The 17085-nt window shown below is 41.8% G+C and overlaps 1 protein-coding gene across 1 annotated transcript in view; it reads left to right on the forward strand.

Annotated features, from left to right (window-relative positions):
* Positions 1 to 17085, forward strand: part of LOC124613294 (heterogeneous nuclear ribonucleoprotein C-like) — an 820630-nt gene that overhangs the window by 511913 nt on the left and 291632 nt on the right. Inside the window, exon 4 of the mRNA XM_047141989.1 lies at positions 13352 to 13517. Coding sequence (XP_046997945.1) covers positions 13352 to 13517 — 166 coding nt within the window. The remainder of the gene's footprint in view (positions 1 to 13351; positions 13518 to 17085) is intronic.

The raw sequence follows: 17085 nt of genomic DNA on the forward strand, positions 1-17085 counted from the left end.
TGAATTACATTTCCTTAAGATTCTTCCTATCAGTCCCAATCTCTTTTAGCTGTTTTTGCTAGTATTTGTTTTATGTAGTCATTTTACTTAGGGTCGCTCTGGATACATACTGTAGATATTTTGTTTCCAGAAATTTATCAATAGTGTAGTTGTACAAAAGTGGATTTCTTTCCCCACGGAAGTTCAGGATCAGCTGCCAGCCCCGGCACCATTCATCGGTTCTCTGTAGGTCCTTCGGCAAATCGTTACTGCCTATGCCCTTGCTACCTACTTACTGATAGCTGCATCATCTGCGAACAGCGCTAAAGAGCTTCCAATGCATTTTACTAGTTCATTTACCTGCATTGCTTGTAGGCAGGTTGTGTAAAATTTGCGATTCAATGAACAATTTGCGATAACTTGCACTCTCATTTTTATCGTAAATCCGAATTTGGTACTGAATAACACTGAATTGAAATTGTGCGCGCGAGGCCGTTTTTCTCCAGATGCGAATAGAGCTAATGGTATAAAATGTGGCCCTGCGATCAAGTGAATCGCTGTCGGGAACGAACGTGCCCACATTCACAACTTTCCTCTTGTTTCTTGACCTTGGAGAGCAAAAGCAGCGTCAACGGAATACCGTGATACTGCTAACCAGATAAACGTCTTTCATACATAAACCAGGATAGCTGTTTGAAATGAGATTGAAATGACATTGATCTTTTACAGTGGTTGTTGGTACACGCTTCCTATTGTGTAGGTCATTTTCTTCGTGCTAATTCTTTTGCCTGTGCTAATAGACAGGAAGTGTCTTTCTGAGATGCGTTCTCGACGTTTATTGTCTGAGGTTCTTTGAAGCAGTCCAATCATTTTCATTGGTCCCACTTAACGAGAACTGGTTTTGGCCCGTTATTGCATCTTATTGAAGATGTCTTGGCACGGACCGTGCTCGTATATACCAGTGGGCGTCATACCACTGTGCTCAGGAGCCAATACCTACGCTGTGGGTGCCGTGTGTGGTTTCGTTTGTACCGATCTTATTATTATTTGGCAACCTACATAAATTAGTCCGTTCTGAGCCCCTAATAGACTAGCTATAGTATGGACAAGATAATATGACCCCTGACCCCCGTTCTTGCCCCCAAACACTGATCGTTAAGGCACTTAGTGTCGACTGTTTTCTGTTACAGATTGCTACCACCTTCAATGGCCTAAAAAATGGGACACTGTAATTGCCTGACGAAGTGGTAATGTTTTGTTTGTATGAACGAGTAATTAACTGATCAATAACAGTAAAGAATCACGAATGTCATTTTTCTTCTACTGATTGTGTTGTATCAAGACAGCCTTAATTTAATTTCATATTTCTTGCTACAAATACGCGCATCTTCTGAGGATGACCAACACTATAATTCGCATTCACGAATCCTTGTTACTTCCGTTTGAAATCTGTGTCCTAGCAGCTAATCAGTGTGAGTTATACACGCCCGTGTATTGACAGCACTGATAGACAGTAAAATATCCTCCCTCTCTCTCCGCAGGGCCGGGCTACTGCACATGCAGCCGCTGAGGTAAGCAGTCGACTTTGCTTGGTTCATGGCCAAAATCACCGACTTTAATTAATATGAAGCACATCTTAAAATATTACTGTCTGTATTTTTTGTTTGTTACTGAACAAGAAAAACACACTTTTAGAAAGCTCTTAACGTTACTTGACGATTTGGATTCGGCTGCTAATTGCTATATGGATATTATTACTATAAAATACTCGAAAACCACGAGCCGCACGAAAATTTGATTCAAGCCGAATGCAGCACACTGGCCGCAATTTGACGATCGCTGATACACGCTGAAGAGCCAAAGAAACTGGTACACCTGCTTAACATCGTGTATGGCCCCCGCGAGCACGCAGAAGTGCCGCATCGCGACGTGCCATGGATTCGACTAACGTCTGAAGTAGTGCTAGAGGAAACTGACACCGGCCGGCCGGAGTGGCCGAGCGGTTAAAGGAGCTACAGTCCGGAACCGCACGACCGCTACGGTCGCAGGTTCGAATCCTGCCTCGGGCATGGATGTGTGTGATGTCCTTAGGTTAGTTAGGTTTAAGTAGTTCTACGTTCTAGGGGACTTACGACCACAGCAGTTGAGTCCCATAGTGCTCAGAGCCATTTGAACCATTTGAAACTGACACAGTGAATCTTGCAGGGCTCGCCATAAACCTCTAAGGGGACGAGGGGGTGGAGACTACTTCTGAAGAGCACGTTGCAAAGCATCAGTAATGTTCATGCCTGGGGAGTTTGGTGGCCAGCGCAAGTGTTTAAACTTAGAAGAGTGTTCCTGGAGCCACACTGTAGCAATTCTGGACGCGTGGGATGTCGCATTGTCCTGCTGGAATTCCCGAAGTCCGTCGGAATGCACAATGGACATGAATAGATGCAGGTTATCAGATACGATGGTTACGTACGTGTCAGGTGTCAGTCGCGTCTAGCCGTATCAGGGGTCCCATATCATTCCAATTGCACACGCCCCACACCATTACAGAGCCTCCACCAACTTGCAGACCCCTGCTGACATGCAGGGTCCATGGATTTATGAGGTTGTCTCCATAACCGTACACGTCCATTCGCTCGATACAATTTGGAAAGATACTCGTCCGACCAGGCAACATCTTTCCAGTCATCAACAGTCCAATGTTGGTGTTGATGGATCCAGGTGAGGCGTAAAGGTTTGTGTCGTGCAGTCATCAACGGCACACGAGTGGGCCGTCGGCTCCGAAAGTCCGTACCGCTGATGTCTCGTTGGATGGTTCGCACGCTGACACTTGTTGATGCCCCAGCAAGCAATTTGCGGAAGGGTTTCACTTCAGTCGTGTTCAACGATTCTCTTCAGTCGCCTTAGGTCTCGTTCTTGCAGGATAATTTTCCGGCCGCAGGGATGTCGGAGATTTGATGTTTTATTGGATTCCTGTTATTCACGGTACACTCGTGAAATGGTCGTACGGGAAAAATCCTCACTTAATCGCTACCTCGGAGATGCTGTGCACTATCGCTCATGCGCCGAACATAACACCACGTTCAAACTCAAATCTTGATAACATACCGTTGTAACAGCAGTAACCGATCTAATAACTACGTCACAGTTGCCGACCGCAGCGCCGTACACTGCCTGTTTACATATCTCTGTATCTGAATACGTATGCCTATACCAGTTTCTTTGGCGTTTCAGGGTATTTCGCGCACGGTGATTTCGCTGCTGCAAGACATACGCAGAGTTTCTAACATTAACTTACTTACTGTGGTAAACATTTAAAGCAAGATTGCACCTCTTAATGAAGAAACTTTCACAACATCTCAAACTTTAAAATTTGGTGAATACGCGTATGAAATACAGAATGTCAAATTTTTGTTGCCTCTGGAAGCCGGTACATAGGCAGCCTTCAGCTTGGATCGTGCGTCCTGTGTTTCATAACATAGATAATTATTGGCGTGTTGTGGGATCCTATTGATTAAATTTTGCATTGTACCAAAGATTACGTGAGAAACATCAATGCACTCTTACCCGCCATTACTAAAATGCATATTCTTTCGTAGCAAACATTTTATTTGAAGACAAAAAAAAAATTGCTCAAATGGCTCTGAGCACTATGGGACTTAACAACTGAGATCATCAGTCCCCTAGAACTTAGAACTACTTAAACCTAACTAACCTAAGGACATCACACACACCCATGCCCGAGGCAGGATTCGAACCTGCGACCGTAGCAGTCCCGCGGTCCCGGACTGCAGCGCCAGAACCGCTAGACCACCGCGGCCGGCTATTTGAAGACAATAATTTACGAATTACACATGACTGTTGAAATAGGTCTCCCTCTTCCTTAAAGTATTGCGCTCGTAATACAACATTCGAACTCACTTTACTCTGGAAGATGGTTTCTGGACTCAGGCGTTCGTTTTGTTACAGTTGGTCTACCGTTTCAGGGTTATTTTCGTACACAATTTCTTTTAAGTATCCCCATAGTTAACAATCATAAGCAGACGTAACATACGGACGAGATGGGCGTAGAACTCTGCTTATGTGAGCGCTTCATGAATGCGAGGCGAGTGACGAGGTTTCTGGCACACGCCTCCAGCGCGCTGGAAAAAGCTGTACTGCCTTTCACGTTCACGTGCGGGCACGATGTAACCATAGACGTACTACAAATAACTAGACCTGCACTGGCACTAGTGTAGCCTTCCATTACTGAAGCCACCATTTGCAGGGCGAAACGTTGTATACAGAATGACATAGAAGATGCAAACAACTTTCATAAGGACTCTGTACCTTGCTGTTAGAAAGAAGTGTGAAAATGAAATGTATAGTTAGTTATACTGGAGATTACAATTATTCAAGTCGAAGCTACTGGAAGAAAAAGTACGATTAAATTGTGGAAAGGAAGATAATAAATCTGAACCGTGCTTTATTTTCAAAGAACATTCTTAAGAATATATTTTATTTACTAGTGATTCATCAAGAACATGAACACATTTAATCACACTATGTAAGCATGGAAGTAGTTGCCAGGGAGGGTACCTAAAAGCATTTTTTAAAAGAGATTTAAAATTTTAATCAGAAAGCACCCTCTAAATATCAAAGTTACAATTTATTCAGATGCAGAAAGAAACAAGTTTTGACTGTATGAGCTTTCAGGAGAGAACCTTACTGCTCCCTTTTGACACGGCCGTAGTTACGACTGCTCTCAACAGCCTCTGAAAGACTACACTGGTGCAAATCTGCAACACACCAGATTACTTTAAACTAAGAGTTTTAACAATTTGCACAAGCACACAAATTATGCACCCCCCGTAGGAGGGATGGAAATGGTACAAAACACTATCAATTAAAATATTAACCTTGCCACCGAAGGTGCAACTCGATTTTAACTTCTAAGAAGAGTCTTACGGTGAAATGGTGGCAACTTTATATACTAAAATGATGATTTAAATAAAAGCCCATGAAATGGAATCTTATATAAAATTCTACAAGGTTGGCCAAACAATAGTTGAGATGCTCTACAGTACACAGATACCGCCTCTCAAGGTCATAGACAATAATATCAAAGTTTCCAAAGATCAAAACATATTTCAGGTATTAGGCCGTTACACACCCAGCAATAAATTCGTTAACACACCAAATCCGACAAACATGACAGAGGCAGCTACTAACGTACGGTAGATTGATAGGGAGATTACCGAACAACACGAACCGCTGGTTGCTCTAACCCGCCCCTACTCCACAAGTGAAAAACAGACCACCCAATTTATAAACAACCACCTTCCCGCGGGTGGGCAAACAGAGAAGAATGGTGGGACGACCCCAAAGCAAAACGGCTGGTGACCTCACCAACAAAACGAGTAGAATTTAACAAGAGTGAATCAAACAACATATCACCAATCACTTAACTTCTAATAAACTGCGATTTCTCGAGAAGACCTGGCGCAGTACCCCCAAATCGCTCTCCCGAACCGTCCGTTGCAGCAGCATCAACGGACGCAGGAAGGCGCGCCGATCTCCCGTCTCACGGCGCCGCAGCTCGCATCGGCCAGACTGATGTCGTGGGTTGACTCCTGTTGCTCTCGTGTCGACCGTGAAGTCACTTTTCGCTATACGCCGCGGCCCACTGGACCCACGTGGCGATCTCACATGCGCCGACTCTCAAGGCGGACAAGTTATCTTGTGTCCCAGTGCGCGACCGACCGACCGATCGATCCAACCGCCAATGACCATTGCCTGCGCAAACTCGAGCAGACTGGCGGCCTAACGCGCAGACTCAGATGCAGGAATTAAGCCCCGACCGGACGACCACTCGCAGAGTTCTCTTAACTGGCGGAGTGGAAAGACTCTCATTTTGCCGGCTTTAAAGGTTGATCCGAACCACAGACATACTAGCACTCCGAATGACAGACACTAACTGCCTAACAAATGCGGACGAGAGACTGACTCAGACTGACTCACTGGCGACTCACTCACTTATAGCATAGCGCCCCTTAAATGCACGTGAACAGGCAACCTTTCCCCTTTCCCACCAGAGGGTGACACCAAAGCCGCGATTGCCACAGCGGCTCCACCGCCAGAAACGGAGGGCGACTGCTTCACAATACGCGCTGCGGCGCGCTGTTCAAAACAGCAACTTTTACCACGGCTCACTGTTCCATACAAAAGTAAATTAAAGACTGAAACATAAGCGCTGATGACAGACGCAGAATATGTTCAAGGAATCCAAAGTGAAAAACTTAATGATAAAATAATCTCACTGCCTGCTACTTCATAATTTTTGTTGTGACTTAGCAAGACAGCCAAGTCACAACGAGAGGAAGCCGAAAGGCACGCGTTAAGCTCACGCAGATTGGCGTGAGGTCTGGAACAGCTAAAAGGAAATGAGAACTTAGAAAATGGACGCAGTTGCTGTAATACTTAACTTTAATCCACATTTGTAGAACATCGCTCTTGATGATACATGCTTCACAATATTAATTATCAAAGCTATGGCGCCTTGCTAGGTCGTAGGCAATGACTTAACTGAAGGCTATGCTAACTATCGTCTCGGCAAATGAGAGCGTATTGGTCAGTGAACTGTAGCTAGCTACGTCGGCTGTACAACTGGGGCAAGTGCCAGGACGTCTCTCTAGACCTGCCATGTGGTGGCGCTCGTTCTGCAATTACTGACAGTGGCGACACGCGGATCCGGCTTATACTAATGGACCGCGGCCGATTTAAAGGCTACCACCTAGCAAGTGTGGTGTCTGGCGGTGACACCACAATTTTCGTGCAACAGTCTTCTACCTGTCACTTGACGCGTTCTCGCTCCTCCTTATATGAACAGAATCCTCCTTTTTTTGAACATTCTGTTACGCCCCGACTTTTGGTGTAGACCTAGTAGAGAAAATTAGGAAACTACATTCATTTAAGACAGATTTGGTTTCTCAATAGGAATTGTGAAATAAACATACTTTTACGTTGTTCTTCGGTTTCCTTTCGCTGTACGTTATACTCACTAAGTATCATATTCATCGCTGCAAATGGGGGCCTTCAGTTCGGGAACACGTGGCTCATTTCTCCACTAGGGCGTGATAGGGCCTTGGGCGTAACGGATGAAGGTAAAACTAGGCGAGCGTAGTCACGGGCACTGGCTGAAACCACCCTCCAACCCAACACCTACCTCTTTAGATTTCGGTTTTTATTACAGAAATCGTCGATTAACAAATATTCGGTATAACCCCGGATACCGAAGCTAGACTGTGACAGTCGCTTGTTAGGTGGGTTATGTCAAGCTAATATCATTATGTTCACTGTCAACAACAGTAACATTGCATTTCCAAACTCAGAAACATGTCCATGTTCCGTAAGCAGTAACGTACGAGGCGTGATCAGAAAGTAAAGGGCTTTATACATTCGATTTTCAGAAAAAAAATTTAGAACCTCGCAACACATGTTCCTGATTTATGTTTACATTTTCATCTGTTTTGAATATTTGGTTTATTGTTGACAGTCGAAAAGATTTTGCGTGTTTTCTAGTGCTCGGCAAATTTTTACTTCCGAAAAAAATCGATCAAAGAATTTGCAACAGATGTTGCTTGATAAATGGAATCACTATCATGGAGGTTGTTAATGATGTCAACATATCCTTTGCCTCATGCCAAGCAATTTTTTCGGATGTTTTCGACATGAAAAGTGCAACAGCAGTGTTTGTTCCGAAACTGTTGAATTAGACGAAAACGACGTCGCGTAGACATCGCTCAAGTTTTGTTGAATAAGGTCGACAACGATTCAGAACTTCTAAAGAAGGACAAAACAGGTGACGAAACGTGTGTATACGGGTATGACGTCGAAATCAAGGCCCAATCGTCTCAATGGAAACTGCATTAAGAGCCCAAGACTGGGGATAAAAAAACTGACAGGTTTGATCACGTGTACAAGTTATTCTCGGTATTTTCTTCGATTACAGTGGGACCGTGCATTATGAGTTTCTGCCTTTTGGTCCTACGGTCAGTAAGGAATACTACGAGGAAGTGACGCGCCGTTTGCGTGAAGCAATCGTAAGAAAACGACCAGAACTGTGTCAAAACTACTTGTGGAAATTGCACAACGATAATGCTCCCGCTCACACCTCCAATGGTCATTCGTGATTTATTGGCAAAAAATAAAATCGTTATGTTGCCTCAGTCACCGCATTCGCTGGACATGGCACCTTGCGACTTCTTTCTATTCCCTAGGCTGAAGGGAACCGTGGAACAAACGTTCGTTTGCGTGCTCGTCTTCCGCAGCAAGCACAGAAATACTTGTTTTGTAAATATAACCGCCTTTTCTTGCTGAAACTTAATTTATTTTTCCCAGAGGTGTTTCGCCTTTTTCTTACTCTGAGGAATCTTCAGTGGCCGGCCGCGGTGGCCGTGCGGTTCTAGGCGCTCCAGTCCGGAGCCGCGCTGCTGCTGCGGTCGCAGGTTCGAATCCTGCCTCGGGCATGGGTGTGTGTAATGTCCTTAGGTTAGTTAGGTTTAAGTAGTTCTAAGTTCTAGGGGACTGATGACCGCAGCAGTTGAGTCCCATAGTGCTCAGAGCCATTTTTTTGAATCTTCAGTGGGATAGTTTGTTGCCATCTGTGTTTCCTCTCATCTGCTCTGGAGGTCGTACTACCACTTCATTTCCGAAACATAAGTACAATTTTGTATTGCGAACATTTTATTGCACACCGTTCACCATGGTTCTCCTTCTGTGTGGTGGGCTATTACTCTTTTGCCGCTAGTTGTAGCTATTTGTTCGAACGCTGTAGGTAAAGTATGCCGTACCCCGTGAATGAAAGAGCGTGTACAGTTGACACATCCATAATGATATATTTAAAATCTCTCGTAAAATTCTCCATTAACAAACAACTCCTGAACTAAAGTGCCAGTACATAAAGCAGTGGTTAGAAGTTGGTAACAAAATGGAACATTGCAATCCATTGGCCATGTTTCTAATATTAATTGTATTAATAATTTTGCCTGTACATAAATCAGTGGTTAGAAGTTGGTAACAAAATGGAACATGGCAATCCATTGGCCATGTTTCTAATATTAATCGTATTCATAATTCCTCGAATTCCGGAAATGGTTGGGAACGTCGTGGGGAAAATTATTACTAGAAAATGATAATAATAACATCATCTAGGCCTCATTCGCAACAGAGAGGTGTTAAAAGCACATCCTGTAATTCTGTATTTATGTCCTTACACCTGAAACCAGTTGGATTGCCCCTTTCTGCTGACGTCAACAGTCACACTAATCACTATTGGTCCACCGAAAAACCACAAATTATGCATCAGGTACCCCTCCACGATAAAAAGAAATGGAATTCGGTAAGCGGTTCCTGGAAGTCAATTACCGGTCGTAGCCTCGAATTTAAAGCGAATTGTTTCCAGGAAATGAGTTAAACTATAAAAATTGATTTGTTTTCTTCCGAGAAGTCGGTACTCCATAAAATAATGACGAGTGCGAAGTAATAATTAATTTACATGCTTTTGCCTATGTTAATATAGTAAAAGGGCATGCTTTACAAGAATCACGCGAAATAGCAAAATTTCACCACAGGCGGGCGCTTCACAATTGGTTGCTGCAATTTAGCACATTGATTTTCTTTCATATTTTGATTTCACTGATATTATTGGTACTAACCGAACAATAACTTTTGCTCGTATTTATATGACTTTTCACGTAGATTATGCCGAATACATCCAGAAAGTTATCACGGTTCGTCGTACCGTCACTCACATTGACCTGCTTGTTAAAGTTGCAAAAATGTGGTACTTGGTCCGTGATTGCTACGTTCATACTGCCTCTCTCTCGTGATTGCCACGAATAAATTAAATGAAGAAGTTCCATTATACTTTGTTTGTTCTTGCTGACCTCTTCTGTTTCAAGTTTAGTCATCTGTGAACCGAAAATATTTAATTCTATAAAAACATCTTTGTAATAATCGTACTAGCCACCTTATACATTGAGAGGCGATAGTGAACAAAACACTATTTTCTTCTTTGATTTTTGAAGATGTGTTAATTACGGGTTACTCGAAAAATGCCGTTAGTTGTTAGGAAGGAAACATTGCTTATGGAAGATATCTATTCATGCTTCTATCATGCACACGATATAATTATCTTTGATCGCCTCATAATTACGGTTGTAGAATTCAACGAAACAATAATTAATCTTTGTCCAACAAATGACATTCAGATAACAATGAATTTACTGAGTACCGCTTAGCAAAAGCTAACCTTTGCAGACTAAGAATAATCTCTGCTTAGTGTAGATTCTTTTGGATATCTGCCCGCTGTAATTAATTGAGATTAGCCTTTGCGGAAATATTACGCTTATTACAGCTCTTTCCACAGGCGAATTTCAGCGTTGTTGTGCGGCCAATTCAGCGTAAGGCTTTTACATCGCTTTGGGAAGCTTCTGTTCCAAATTTGGGACAGACGTGGTAAGCAAATTACGCCATTTATCTTGACTACATAATGAGCGTTCACAAGCGCATTTCCTCATGTATTAATCCCGCCTTGTTTCTTCATTGTCATGAGATTACCAATTTAATTGTCAAATGTGCGCCCTAACGTCATACAATTCTGTCTTCGTACTGGTTATTTAGTGCAACAGTTCACTAGGGTATATTTTGCTGCCATATTTTGCTACAGGCTTACGAAGCGCAATCTATTGTTATTACATGGTTAATCGATTCTGTGGCTTTCAATGAAGCATATTGTACAAAGATTCACGTGTAGGAGTGGTAAATGAACGCCCATTCCCTTAGTTGTGCCAGTTTTTCGCAACCCCTACTTACGAATCGTGTGTGTTATTATTATATATCATTATCTCTCTTAAATTGAACTTGCAGTACCTTTTATGTCATTCATTGGAGTCGGGATACGTAACCCACCCACAGATTCCCGTAAACTGTACAGGTTTTTTTTGTTACTGTTCAATTGGTATGGTAGTGCCTAATGTATAACTTGTTTACAATGCTGGTGTTAAAAACCTGATTTGTGTGACTTCTCGTCGATTAGCAATGAGTTAGAGTTTTTCGAATCTGATTCCAAGTAATGTGCTCTACGTTTATAATAAGTTAACGTCAGATACTTAGCTGCGCTGCGGATCAATCTGTCACTACAGCCAAATATTTCGAGAGACGAGGGAATGGCATTCAAATTATGGTATTTCTGCTGCTCTAATTGTGCTGCTCCTGTGTGATTGTTAACAGCAATGCTAGTTCATTGTTGGCGCTTGCAAGGGTTGCACTAAAATAACTGAAACGATAGTATTTAAAACCATTTAGAGTTTGCAGTGAATTATCGCATCTTAAAGACTGTTTACTAGGTAAATCTGCATGCATATTATATGAATTTATTAGTTGTGCGTCAAGTAACTATATAGCAATCAAGAAAAAATTGTGATACTTTGACCAATGTCGACTCATTGCCAAGAATTTTCAGGTCATTAAATAGTTCTGTGAAGAGCTGTTCAGGTAGTTTCAGTTGGCAATGTAATATTTGGATTTTTTTTCTTGAATCCGCGTAAAGAATAACTCAGTTTCTTTTGAATGAATTTTGTATCTAGGCTAGCGGCTCGAGTGCCGCTATACGCCATCTCCCATTTGTACGAGTATTCTGTGGATGTCCTAAAGCACACCTGAAAGATACGGTAAATATCTTATCAACAGTTTCAGTGACATCGTGAATACAGTTCGCGTAAGTGATAATCTTCATGCGTGTGTTCGAAATATTTAGCTTAAATGCTTGTTAAATCTTTCCTTCATAAGTGAGAACCGAATCTGCTGCTGAATTAGTTGATTTAAGACTATTCAAACTGAAGTACTAACGAGTCATTTTTCTATTATACTCAATTTTCGTTAGATAATTTAATTGCGCTAATGACTTTAAATGTGTCTAAATAAAATCAGATTTTAATCTCTGAACTTTGACTGTTTCCTTAAAATTGTATTTTCTTATTGCAGTCATTTCTGCCACGTACGACGAAAAATTTAATTACTGCTACAATTATTTAAGTTCCTTCCTAAAGAGGATTATTAATGAATTATTCCATATCTATGCGTGCTTTCTGCTCGTGAGATGTAAAATTCGTTGTCCCTAACAGCAAATTATCTTCTGCTGTGCTAGAATACATTAGCCGTGTATTAAGTCCAAGAAGCAACATTGCCGTCGTGTATGTGGATTACAAACTTTTTTGTAAGGAATCTCGAATGTTCATTTCTCAAGTAGTACAGCTGGAGAAATTGTAACACCGTGCGTATTTCCTTAGTGTATGCAATAAAATCTCCTTGTTTATACCTAGAAACGTGTAACAGTATTCAAGACACTGCACTCAAATTTGGAAAATCCCAATTCGAGATTCTGTTGTTCTCAAACTCGTTGACGATTAGACCTTAAACATTAATCTTCCATCGTTCCGTCTTTTACGAGGTTCATGGCCGTGCATCGTTGGGAGGAAAAATGGAAGTGAAGGAAAACATTCTGCGACCTCTGAATTCGCGAACTGGCTAATGTTTATTTCTTTCGAGCCAGTGAGGCAAAGTGCAGTTTCGTAACCACCCTTGCGAATTCCTCCACAAAAGTCGAGACGTTCGTAAGTCCCTACCCAATATTGTGGATGTATCCATCAAGTGTGATGGATGACAATGCAACCCATTGTTTCACTCGCTGTCCACTATTTAGCTTAATGGTACTCAAAAATATCCCAAAACCCATAAACCCATACATTTTTTGCATCTCTTTCGTGCTCGTAAGTTTGTCAATTCATCTGATTTTATAGCTGTATATACAATTTTTTAAAGTTGTTTCTATGACTCGGTGACCAAGTGGGTTAACTGCCAGATGTCAGAGCCAAAGGTTCGGAGGGCAGTCATGTCAGCCGTAACCTTTTCCTCTCACTTACTTGTTTCAGGTCGTATTACACTGTTATTCAGAGTCCGTTCTAAACCGTACGTCTCCCTTTAAGTGGTGCGTAAGCGTTCAAAGATCAGGCGAAGGAAAGAAGGAAAGGTGCGCCACCTCAGACACAAACACGTCTAGTAAAAATACTGTTGTGTTATTGTTGTGTTAGCTTGCGTCACTGTGTAACTTCCTCGCTCTCCACCTTTATGTGTGGTAGCTGTTGCGTGCGTTATCGTGCGATTATGGAGTAACAAATTATGGTTCTTTCTTCATTGTCATGGCCGCTGACTTATTCAGATTCACTGCCTTGTTCGATGTATGTCATTGTAGTTTCCGATGTCAACGTTTCTCCTCTCAGTAAGCTGAGGCTGATTTCACAAACCGGAAGCATGTAACTTAGAACTGATTGTCCTGTTCCAGGCCGTACTTCCCGACCTCGCTATGAAGATGAGCAAAGTGGGCAACCAGACAAATTCGCAAGACCCGCAAGCTGTCAACTCGCGGGTATTTGTGGGCAACCTCAACACTTTCCAGTGCTCCAAGACAGACGTTGAACGAATGTTCCAACGATATGGCAGAATCGCAGGTAAGCTGCAAAGAACAGAAGTTATTTTAGTGGCAAAACTTGCCGTGTATTTCGCGTTTTTAATACTTAATTTGTGCACACATAGTTGTGTATAATTATTTTATTTTAACTAATAAGATTAGGGTTTTCAGGCCTCCTGTTAGACGGGCAGAGAGAGAGAGAGAGAGAGAGAGAGAGAGAGAGAGAGAGAGATTAATGAATATATTACACCATACTTAATAAAGGTCAGTTACCAGAACAAGAACAAGTAGTGTAAGGGCAGGAATTCAGATGGGCGAAACAAAGCGGCAGTTGATACGACTGACGAAAGCATATATATTGTTGACCATGTGGTAGAAATACTGATCCGCCATTGGAGAGAAGGAAGACAGCTGAGATACTACGAGAGTGACGAAACGCCGATGGCACAAATAAGTAATACAATTAAATAAGACGAGTAAGTCCGCCTTTGCAACTACTAAAATGTGTGTAAATGTGTGCTAGCAATTAGTCAAAGAACCACAAATAAAAATTAGTGGTCCAATATATAATTGTGTTTTGCATCAAGGAAATCAAAGCCACTAACATTAGTGCCAAACGCTAAAATGCGTAGAAAATGGGGATGCGGACTACGTGTTGTTGTGAAGAGAAACCAGACAGGAATGAAGATGCAGTAAACGAAACGAAACGTATACGGAAAGAAAAGTACGCATTTTTGTAGTTGCAAAGACGGATTTGACATACCCTATGCTATGTGAAGTGCACCCAAGGGGAAAGGATGCACGCCTGTGGAATGGGCATCAGTATCAGAACAATGGCTTTATTACTCATTCTTATCTAACTTCCTACCCGAAGAGAAGCACATCAACTTAGGTGGCAGTTCAGCTCAACCACGCAGCATGTGGAATGAGCATCAGTACAAGAAAAATGCCTTTATTATTCATTCGTACCTTTCTCGCCTAAAAGAATCACAACTTCTAGGGGTCAGTTCAGATCAGCCAAGCAGTGATATGAAAAATCCATTCAGTCCATCCGCTGTTATGTTGATGATTTTTGACGGATACTCTTCCTGTATGTAACGAAAACATTGAACCCGTCTCCTGATGTAGTCTCCTTTCATTACGGGTTATGAACAGGAGCACAACTTCATGCTTCCAAACGAATGGTTTGTCTTAAATTGATACAGCTGTATGTAACGAAAACATTGAACCAGTCTGTTGATGTATTCTCCTTTCATTACGGGTTATGAACAGCAGCCCAACTACATAATTCCAAACGAATGGTTCGTCCTATTATGTTAAAATCTAGTTTCAGTCTTCTTTTGTTTTGCAGTGATTGTCAATTTTTTCAAAATCCGTGTGCAATATTTTGTTTGCTAATTGAAGTTAATCAAGAATGAATAAAGTATGTGTTTTTCGCGTAGTTTCTAATCCTGAAAGTGTTTAATATACAGGACGGATACTTGGGCTACAGGTCTCTGCGCCCTTTTGTTACTCCTCTGATTGGTTTGCACAGTGATGTGCTGAATCGAAAGATTACTGTGTCTGTGTTGACAAATACAGTTTATATTTCATCTATACAATTATTTCACATTAGTAAATTATACATGTAATAGATTTCCAATAGACCAACATGTATTCCATGTAGCGGTTTCAGAAATTTGAAATTGTGTTGCAGTGTACAACTCGTTTCTTATGAACCGTGAGCATCCAGTTTGAAGGGGTCGTACGGAATAAAGTGCTATCCCACAAGAGCATATTTTGGGTTGCTACTTATTATAAGCTTAAAAAAAAGTTCAAAGACGAACAATTTATGCACAATGAGACACAGCAGGTTATGTAGTTGGGAGCATATTCAAGCAGGATCCGCATGTTTTCAGCGTGTGATAATTCGAAAACGCGACAGATAACATCATCCTGTATTTTCAGGAATACAACGCATGTTATATCGTGTTTTTAAAACGAGGAGATGAAAATTCATAGTTGTCAGTGGTTGCTGTTTAATAATGTCTTAATGGTAGTAGATTTATAAAACCGCAGTGACAATTTTTTCTTTTGGTTTTTTGCAAAATCCAGTACTGTGTTTGCCGGCCGGGATGGCCGAGCTGTTCTAGGCGCTACAGTCTGGAACCGCGCGACCTCTACGGTCGCAGATTCGAATCCTGCCTCGGGCATGGATGTGTGTGATGTCCGTAGGTTAGTTAGGTTTAAGTAGTTCTAAGTTCTAGGGGACTGATGACCTCAGAAGTTAAGTCCCATAGTGCTCAGATTCATTTGAACCAGTACTGTGTTGCTGTGTCGTGGTCTTTAGTCCAAAGACTGGATTTGATGCAGCTCTCCATGCTACTCCATGCTGTGATAGCTTCTTCATGCCCCAATACCTACTGCAATCTACATCCTTCTGAATCTGCTTAGTGTTTTCATCTCTTGGTCTCCCTCTACGATTTTTACCCTCTACGCTTCCCTCCAGTACTAAATTGGTGATTCCTTCATGCCTCAGAACGTGTCTTACCAACCGATCCCTTCTTTTAGTCAGGTTGTGCTATAAACTCTTGTTCTCCCCAGTTCTATTCAGTACTTCCTCATTAGTTACGTGATCTACCCATCTAATCTTCAGCATTCTTCTGTAGCACCACATTTCGAAAGCTTCTGTTCTCTTCCTTTCTAAACTGTTTATCGTCCATATTTTACTTCCATACGTGGCTACACTCCATACAAATACGTTCAGAAGCGACTTCCTGACACGTAAATCTGTATTCGATGCTAACAAGTTTCTCTTCTTCAGAAACGCTTTCCTTTCCATTGCCAGTCTACATTTTATAACATGTCTACTTCTATAATTTTCAGTTACTTTGCTCCCCAGTTACCAAAACTCGTTTTCTACTTTAAGTGTCTCATTTCCTAATCTAATTCCCTCAGCATCACCCGATTTAATTCGACTGTATTCCATTACCCTCGTTTTGCTTTTGTTGATGTTCATCTTACATCCTCCTTTCAGGACACTGACCATTCTGTTCAACTGCTCTTCCAGGTCCTTTGACATCTAACAGAATTACAATGTCATCAGCAGACCTCACACTTTTTATTTCTGCTCCATAGATTTTAACTCCCACTCCAAATTTTTCTTTTGTTTCCTTTACTGCTTGTTCAATATACATATAGAATAACATCGGGGATGGACTACGACCCTGTCTCACTCCCTTCTCAACCGCTGCTTCCCTTTCATGCCTCCTGTGCTCTTACAAGAACCATTTGGTTTCTGTACAAATTGCATTTCGCTCCCTGTATTTTACCCCTGCCACCTTCAGAATTAGAGAGTATTCCAGTCAACATTGTCAAAAGCTTTCTCTAAGTCCGCAAATACTAGGAACGTAGGTTTACGTTTCCTTAATCTATCTTCTAAAATGAGTCGTAGGGTCAGTATTGCCTCGCGTGTTCAACATTTCTGCGGAATCAAAACTGTTCTTCCCCGATGTCGGCTTCTACTAGTTTTTCCAATCGTCTGTAAAGAATTCGTGTTAGTATTTTGCGGCCGTGACTTATGAAACTGATAGTTCGGTAATTTTCACACCTGTCAACACCTGCTTTCT

Source organism: Schistocerca americana, chromosome 4 (genome assembly GCF_021461395.2).
Source record: "Schistocerca americana isolate TAMUIC-IGC-003095 chromosome 4, iqSchAmer2.1, whole genome shotgun sequence".
In the NCBI taxonomy this organism is placed as follows: domain Eukaryota; kingdom Metazoa; phylum Arthropoda; class Insecta; order Orthoptera; family Acrididae; genus Schistocerca; species Schistocerca americana.